This window comes from Rhinopithecus bieti, unplaced genomic scaffold (assembly GCF_001698545.2).
Source record: "Rhinopithecus bieti isolate Rb0 unplaced genomic scaffold, ASM169854v2 scaffold_35885, whole genome shotgun sequence".
In the NCBI taxonomy this organism is placed as follows: Eukaryota; Metazoa; Chordata; class Mammalia; order Primates; family Cercopithecidae; genus Rhinopithecus; species Rhinopithecus bieti.
In genome coordinates this window covers 47,689-56,978 of record NW_016815776.1, presented here as the reverse complement: position 1 = coordinate 56,978, position 9,290 = coordinate 47,689, and the positions used below count along the sequence as shown (strand labels likewise).

Genomic DNA, 9,290 nt, shown 5'->3' with positions numbered 1-9,290 from the left:
AAAAAAAAAAAAAAAAAACTTAGGTGCTCATCTTCTTTTCAAATAAGTATAATAAGATGAATGAGAATTTTTACCTAGTTCGGCTGGTTTTAAAAAGTTTGATGTAAAGATTCCCAGTTTTAAGCTTTTAAAATTCAATAAAAGCAAATAGTTTTCTTAAGATTTCTATAAAATGATTAATAAAAATCATTGTGAGTAATGCAGAATATTTTGTTGGTTTATGCTGCTTAGCAGCTTTTTACTTACAAACCCTTAAATTTGCTGTACAGTCATTTAGCTAATACAAATATTTAAGTTTACAAAACAAGAATCATTAAATTGGAGTTTGACCAGAATATTGATGTCTGATTGCTTTAAAATATAATTTGAATATCCTAGCCTTTTCATGTAGAAAATGAGGTTCAAAAGAAGAGAAAATAATACTCTATAACTTTATTCTCAGTTAAGCTAGAACCATGCAAGAAAATATTTAAACTGATCTGATAGTTTCATGTTTTTCTTTTCTTTTACCAAGAATATATGCATGAAAACAACCTTTTATATAAAAAGATGTTCCTGGCAACCTGCTCAACATTTTAAATTTTATCAATTTAGTACCTGCTGATGCGTCTAAAATTGCTGGTCCCATTCTAGTTTTATACTTACGTATGTAGTATTAAAAGCACTTAAGAGAAATGTAGACTATATAATCTTTACAAAAGTGGTAAAGGAATTATTTAAACTGAATATTTATTCCATTTATCTTGCTTGCTAAATAGATTTAATTGGAGCATCCATCTGTGTAATATCTGGCTATTTCTACAATGTTAAAACAGTGGCTTAAGGAAGGAAAATTTGAGTTAGCCAGTTACTGACATAGAAAAGAACCCCGTGAGACCAAATTCAGCTTTGTAAACAATTTAATATAATTATTTTGCATATGTAGATATACCTTTGAAAGCCAAGAAGGGTTTATGATTGGATCTGTACTATATTAATTTAAAAACAAATTATTCTTAAGTATATTGTAGCATTTCTGTTCCTGTAAGTACTTTACTCATCTTAAATGTACTGATCATTAGCCACCTTTATAAAAATAATGTGCCTGACCTGCTAGTATTTGATAGAAATATTAAAACAGTTAAGATCCTTAAACATTTCTGCATATGTTTTTATTGAATAAATGTAACTTAACGTAAGTAGTTCTATGAAGTCTGTGTAAATTATAAACCCTGTTTTGTGTAGATGAAGCAATCTTTATAAGTTTCTGTCATCAAGATTGTATTTTGTGTGCTATTTTTCCATAGCTAGGAAGGTGGCAAGTAAAGCATATGCACTATCCTAGAAACATACTGTTCCAGGTAGATCTTAATTTACTACCTGGAATGAGCCATCTTAGGTGACCACCATTCTGCACCAATACTTAGTACATAATACTTTAGTTTTAAAGTAAACTAGAGCTGTCTTCTACCCTGAGTTTCTTCCATGTTGTCTATAAAAGTAAGAGGGAACTTCCAATTTGTAACTTTTTGAACTTTTGAGTTTTTATATATGTTTAAGTAGATGAAGATAGGCCTGTCCTAGTAACCCTAACAAAAACCTTACTCTGATACGGTTATTTTAACAGTAAGTATATACGTAGAAAGTATTCATGGGGCCAAACAACAGTCTTTCCCACTATATAATCAACTGAAGGTCAAAATATTGGTAAAATTTGACATTTATGTAGAATTCATTTTGAATGTAGTGATTTGGAATGCTAATCAAACCCCAGGTAACTGTTTTTTTAGCTGGTTTTTAGGATCCCAGGTGCATGCTTTTTAGCCGTAGAATACACAAAATGTCTCTATGTTTGTAGAGATGGATTTCTGAATTCAGCTTAGACAGTAGAAAGCACCCTAAAGGATATTCTAAGTAGGTTGGGAAAGCAATTTATATTCATTTTGATTTTAAAAGAATCTGTTAGTTTAGGACAGAATTTGAGAATTCATATAGATTGGAAGTGAAGACAAATGTTTGTCGTTGTATGGATTTGTAAAATGAAAAGTGTAACATACATAAATTAGTAGTTTATATACATTTTCTTTAATATAGATTTATCTAATTTTTAAAACCTTAAAGTTAATAGTGTATTCTTCATTTTTACCAGAGTTCATTTTAAACATGTTTGTTTAGGTTTTACTGCAATCACAGCAACCAACCCCATTTGGCTTATAAAGACTCGGTTACAACTTGATGCAAGGTATGTTAATTCCTTAAAATAAAATTGGTTACAGTGGATTTAACTACTTTTTTCCTACAAATTTTTTCTTTCTTTTGCTGCTGAATTTGTTGTTGTAGTTTTGAAACTTGGGTCTGCCATCAGAAAAAAGATAATGTAAGAGTTGACAATATGAGCTTTTCCAGGTGAAAAAAGTGTATTATTAAAATGTGTTGTTTTGTTTTGTTTGAAAAAGAGTGGCTAGAAAGATTCTGTAGAGAAACAGAAAGGAAAGAAAGAGATAGATTAACCTAACCCAAAAGGTAATACTTTCCCTACATAGGTACTTATAATTGGCCTAGGCTAGAACCCTAGGCTGACAAAATAGTTCTCATATATCATCTGTTACCACTGACCACTTTATAATAGCAAGATTCATTCATTCAACAAATCTATATTAGCAGATACTGCTGTGTCTTAGAGATGCACCAGGAAATAGTGGGGACTAATTTTAAGTGGAATAATCAAGGAAAGGTTTTTTGAACCCATTTAAAGCAGAGGAACCAATCAGTGCAAACCTCAGAGGTTCTAAAGTGTAGGGCCTTTGGTGTTCTGGGAACTGAGAGTAGGCCAAAAGCAGTGCTGTATAGGGTCTTGCCATTTCAACTCTCCTATTGGCTTTAGAATAGACTCTTAAGTAGCAAGATGGTCCTATCTTATATGTTACAATAATAATATTAATGGTTTTAAACTATTTTAGACTTTCAGTCTGGAGTAGGTTCTGTGTATAACATGTTTTACTGTTTTATATTTTGGTGTTTGGGAAATAGTGTTATGTCCTATAGGCTTTAAGTCAAACTGATCTAACTCATCATTAACGATTATGCCTGCTTAAATATCTGTTTTCCATCTTCTGTCATGTTGAACTATATACTGTTTGGAAACTTGAAAAGAAATATCTAACTGTTTAATCTGAAATAGATCTTTTAATAAAATCTTAAGTGTTGTAGTAAAACTCCAAGTTTATTTCTTAAAGCCACATATCTGAAAAGTAATGGTAGCTAAGACTTATTCCAAAGGTTAGAAAGTACAAGATGCTAGTCCACATTATTCTATTGTAAACTACCAGGGTTAGGTTTCACTGTGTTTAGCGTTGCTCTATAAGGAATCCAGGAAAAGCATGACTTAAAACTCTTTAGTATTATTTTTTTCCACTTGTAACACAAGCTAGCACAATTCTTAGGCTTGCAGGGTTGGGGAGTTAGATAGGGGTGGGGTGATAATGAAAGGTTGACTTGAGGATTCTAGTTTATAAGGCTGAGGGCTGGGTGCAGTGGCTCATACTGGTAATCCCAGCACTTTGGGAGGCCAAGGCAGGAGGATTGCCTGAGGCCAGGAGTTTAAGAACAGTCTGGGCAATACTGCAAGACTTAATCTCTACAAAAAAAAATGCATGCCTGTAGTCCTAGCTACCTGGGAGGCTGAGATGGGAGGGTTGCTTGAGCCCAGGAGTTTGAGACTGTAGTGAACCATGATTGCACCATGGAGACTCCATCTGTTAAAAAAGAAAAAAAAGAAAAATCAATAAAAAAAAATAAAAATAGGGCTGATATGTCACCTTTCAGGATTTGTATCTCTTTTAACTTGTGAGGAAGGATCTTTAATGGCAGCAACTAGTTACAGTTGGTTTGTGGATCATTTATCTAATAGGTATTCAATATCTAAAGACAATCCATTCATAAAACTGGTGGTGTCTGTAGGTAATTAAGTGGGTGTTGTGGTGGTGGTTTTATTTTATGTCAGAAACAAGTTAGGTATAATTTATAAATAGGTAAATTTTCCCTTTTTTTATAGGTAGCATATAAACCTGTCTCTTTATAGATAAGGTCCTGTTGGGGGAATCAGTATAAGGTAACAAATATTGTTAAAACTCAAAATTACATGCATATGTGTAGGAGAAGATGTTGTATTCTGTAAGAGTAGGTGCTGCGCCCTTAGGCAGAACTAAGGACATTGTCTTAGGCAGAGTACTGAATGAATACTTTATAACACTACAGGTTCTCATTTACTAGTCACCAGGGAGACTGATATGGCCATTGCCTTTAAATGATCATAGGGAATTTGACTTACATTCACCCCATCACCTCTTAGGTAGAATATGAGTGGGGTTGAAAGAGAATCCCTCAGGTGCACAGAATTTTAGTTAATCATACTACTTGCTTTATGATATTCTATCATCATTAGTGTCTCAGTCATTCTATTTGTGTTACTAAATGCAAAGGAAATTCAGTTTACTTAGAACTGGAATTAATACAATGTGAGGATTTTGTTTGCTTTGTTTTGTTTTGTCTTGAGCTGCAGTCAGGGTGTCCAGTTCCTAAAGGATTTTATTGCTTATCCCTGCCACATGAACCCCAATGAGGACACGAGACTGAAGATTCAATGTAGTGCATTTTGCATTCAGTAAAATAAACTATTTACATATCACTCATTTCATATGACAAATTTGAGACAAAAGAATAGGAAATCTAAAATATGAACTTTTTTTCTAATTTAATTCTTCATGAGTTAAAGAAGGCCATTCTTTATTATTAGAGTGACATATTTTACTATATTTTACTTACTTTATTTTAAAAACCTATCAGTAAGATGTTCCTTTTTGCTTTTCAGGAACCGTGGGGAAAGGCGAATGGGTGCTTTTGAATGTGTTCGTAAAGTGTATCAGACAGATGGACTAAAAGGATTTTATAGGGGCATGTCTGCTTCGTATGCTGGTATATCAGAGACTGTTATCCATTTTGTTATTTATGAAAGTATAAAACAAAAACTACTGGAATATAAGACTGCTTCTACAATGGAAAATGATGAAGAATCTGTGAAAGAAGCATCAGATTTTGTGGGAATGATGCTAGCTGCTGCCACCTCAAAAACTTGTGCCACAACTATAGCATATCCACATGGTAAGAAGAGATGTCTATTAAATCGGAAATATTTTCCCACCCCAGCCAACAGCTCACTTATTAAAGCATTTATAATTTTACTGCATTCTGGTATAACAAAATACAATTCTTGAGAGTTCATAATGAGATTAAATCTGGTTAAGTAATGTAGGCTCTATTAATAGGTCAGTGTTATGCTATCAAATAGCATGGTGATGATTAGCATGAGCTCTGAAGTCAGTCAAATTCCAGCCTTACTCACTTCAGCTTGGTGACTTTTGGGCAAGTTTCTGATTTTTGAAAAGAGCATATATGTAGGCGCTATAGTAGATAGTTTACATACATTACTAATCTACGTAAAAATTGTCTAAAGTACTTATTTTCCCTGTTTTGCTAGAACATAACCAGAATTGTTCTCCTTTTCAAATGGAATACTGAAAAGAAATGTAAACATGAAATAACTTGCTCAAGGTCACATACCTACTTAATGCTGAAGCCCAAATTTGAATTAAAGTCTGCAATCCCAAAGACCAAGCTATTTTACATTATTTCATGTTGGCAAATAAGTATATTAATATTTCTGTATTTAAATTTTATAATAGCCTTTTTCATTGATAGCTAGATAAATCACTTAATAATTTATCTGCTACATGCTGAGGTTTTTTGGTAGCTTTTTTGGTTGTTTAAGCATAGCTTTTGATTTTTGCATGTTTAAGATTTGTTTTTTAATGTAAGCGCTTCATTTTTGTTAACTTACACTGATTAATATTTACCGTGTCCATTGTATATCATATCAGGAAAAATGAGACAGGCCTAGAAAGTGCACATTTGCTCTAATAGTAATTTATGAAACCAACTCTTTAACCAGGTTGGACTATGAATTTATCTCAGTTTCCTGAAGGAATTTCCTGACTTTTCTAAAAGAAGTCAAAATATGACAATATCAGCAATATTGTTTAGATACTGACCTGTGGGGTGGGTTAGGATGGTGGCCTGCTAAGGTGTAAGGAATAGAGTTTTGGGGTTTAAGCAGACTTTTCCCTTGAAGTGAGATGATGTCATTACAGGAAGAGGGTACAGTTGATAAACAAGATAAGTTAGTCTTTTTTTTTTTTTTTTTTTTTTTTTTTTTTTTAGAAATGTCACTGTGTCACCCAGGTTTGAGTGCAGCCACATGATCATAGCTCACTGCAACCTTGAACTCCAAGGCTCAATTAATCCTCCTGCCTCAGCCTCCTAAGTAGCTGGGACTATGGGCTCGGGCCACTATGCCCAGCTAATTTTTTAATTTTTAGTAGAGAAATAATCTCTGGTTCCCCAGTCTGGTCTCAAACTCGTGGGCTCAAGCGATTCTCCCACCTCGGCCTCACAGAATGCTATAGGATTACAGACATGAGCCACCACACCTGGTCAAATAGGACATTTTGGAGTTAAATATATAAATGGCACGAATCTTTAAGACAGAACAGATTTCAAGTAAATAGTGACAATTGCTGTGGGTTGCTTTAGATTATTTCCCCAGGCCCATCTGGAATACTTTGTTGAAAAAATTTGAGAAATAGTGGATGTAAAAAAAGTAGTTACATAGGAACCTCTGAATTCTTGTCCCAGCTTCTACCCGCAACTGGCCAGAATCTCTCAGTAGCTCTGATTTCTCATCTTTTAAAATGAGGAAAAATTGGACTGACTAATCTTTTAAAGTTCATTCAGCTCTTAAAAATTTATGATTTTTGCTTACTTGATTCCCAGACTTGGATTTATAGCTGGCAGCTAGTGTTTGGAACATTGTCAGCTTCTTTGTTCACATGATGTTTCACACTCATGTGTGGACTGTTTTGAATAGATTAATAATGCTATTGTTTCTTTGTGTTATTCATGTTAAATCTTTTCTGCTTGTTTCTCACTGTATCCTTTTTATATTCATCCTGGATGCCATCTCTTTACTGCTTCTTCACCTTTTCCTCCTTCTTGTATCTATTCTTCCTTTTATCTGTTTAGCATACAACTGATACTTCTCTTTTATTATATTGTGTCTTTTTACATTCAAAGACTGTAAAGTCTTATAATTAATGTGCATGATTTGGGCCATATTAGAAGTTTGATGTTACTATAATGAGACTGGTTTCAATAAGCTACACATTAGAAGCTATTCCTTTTTTATCCTGAGCTTACACTTACAGACTGATAAATGGGATATGCTCAGTTATAATTAGAAGAGTGTAAAGATATCAATAATGTTTAAGTAAAATGATTTTATTTCTTTCCTAAACAGAAGTTGTAAGAACAAGACTACGTGAAGAGGGAACAAAATACAGATCTTTTTTTCAGACACTAGCTTTGCTCGTTCAAGAAGAAGGTTATGGGTCTCTTTACCGTGGTCTGACAACTCATCTAGTGAGACAGATTCCAAACACAGCCATTATGATGGCCACCTATGAATTGGTGGTTTACCTACTCAATGGATAGCAGCATGAGGGCTGCTGTACTACAAAAAAAGAAGACCAAAAGATGACAGTGGACCATGGAATATGGAAGCCAGCATGGCAGACAGAAGAAAAATAGTTTGGGAACATGTAACTATTCTAAGTGGAAGTTTTGTTGTAGGAATTATAGTAATCACACCACATTTCTTGGCCTTTCAGTAATGTGGAGGAAAAAAAAAAAAAAAAACCTCAGAACCTCCAAGGAAATGCCTTTAGAAGCACTCCTCTCTCAAAATTGCCATTCTCTCTACCATGTCCACCAGACACAGCTGGGTTTTGTTGATTTATGGCAGTCTTTTAAACAAAGCCATCTTTAATTTTACATACTGTATTGTAACTATCCAAAGATAGTATTGGCAGTCATAAATCTATAACTTCTGGCTTTTGTTTAATTCCAGTAAAATCACAACAATGACAATGAGATCGTCAGTATTATTTTCACATTTCCCTGAGAGGACCTGGCACAATATTTTATATTTAATTATTTGGCAGTAGTCACTGTTTTTGACAACCAATGAAAGAGCGTCTAAATATCTTGTATATTTTTTAGCATCAAAGTGTTTCAGTTTCCATTGCTAACAGGTGCTTGATGTTTAGCCTAATGTGGATATTTAAATTGTTAACATACCAAACACACATGGTAATAGTTTGGGACAAAATAACTAGTAAATTGTTGATTCTTGGCTGTTTCGCTGACTGCGGCATGTCCTCATGTCTTCTTTAATTTTGTGATACATGAATGAATGCATTTATCTTTCAGTGACTTACTAGTTATGAACTTGAATTATCACCTGTTTGTCATACTTAAGTATTATTTACATAAAGTATAAAAGATTTTTCACTTTTAAATCTTTCCCTACTTGCTTTCACATTAAGAATTTGAACTTTTGGGTTTTTTCCAGGTCTATATATGATAGATTACATTTATTTTGTAGAGAAAATAGTAATTGAAAGTTTTGCCATTTTAAGTTGACATTAATATTTGGGACAGTATAAATATAGCGCCATTGCTATCTGCTTTAGCAGGTAGTGACATTAATTGACTTCTAGTTTTGTGTAAATAAACAAACTGCTTTTGACAAGAAATTTATTCTGTCCTAGTTTCCTGAGTGGTAAATCATAGAAAGATTCAAGTTCATTTGGGTTAAATGTGCTAACAGGATGTAGCTTTTAAATTTTGCTATTGAGTCAGCTGTACCTTTTAATACTCTAAATGTGTTACATGTATGGCCCTTATAAAGATGTTTGCTGTAATTCTGTTAAAAGACTTCGCCTATGCTATTCTGGTGTATAAAAACTGCCACGATTGGACGCCAGTGTGGTACTCATTTCAGTACCTGAACTGTACATTTTGTGCAATGGCTTTATCTAAAAGAATGACTCTTTGTGAAAGCACTTTGTGGCCTTTTGGGGGCGGGGGTGGTGAGAGAGTAGGAGAGAATACCATCTTAAGATTTAAAAAAAAAAAAATTGATCATGTATTAGGCAGAAACAGTGTTCATAACATTTTTCTGGGTTTTAAGTATGTTGTTTTGGAGATCCTTAATATAAATGTTTTAGGTATTCTGTGTACCCTGTTGTGCCCCCAACGTTATAGATACTGCAACGTGTCATTGCAAGCTTTCTCTGCTGTCACCAATGAAACATAGTGCCCTGTTAAATTCCCCCATTTTAACTTCCTTGTGGTCA

At 33.7% G+C, this 9,290-nt stretch overlaps 1 protein-coding gene across 1 annotated transcript in view; it reads left to right on the top strand.

Annotated features, from left to right (window-relative positions):
• The window catches only part of SLC25A36 (solute carrier family 25 member 36), a 35,635-nt gene extending 27,348 nt beyond the window's left edge, over positions 1-8,287 (top strand). The window contains exons 5-7 of the mRNA XM_017853676.1: positions 2,155-2,221; positions 4,850-5,139; positions 7,391-8,287. Of these exons, the coding sequence (XP_017709165.1) occupies positions 2,155-2,221; positions 4,850-5,139; positions 7,391-7,584 (551 nt within the window). The 3' untranslated portion in view covers positions 7,585-8,287. The remainder of the gene's footprint in view (positions 1-2,154; positions 2,222-4,849; positions 5,140-7,390) is intronic.
• The last annotated feature ends 1,003 nt before the right edge of the window (positions 8,288-9,290 follow it).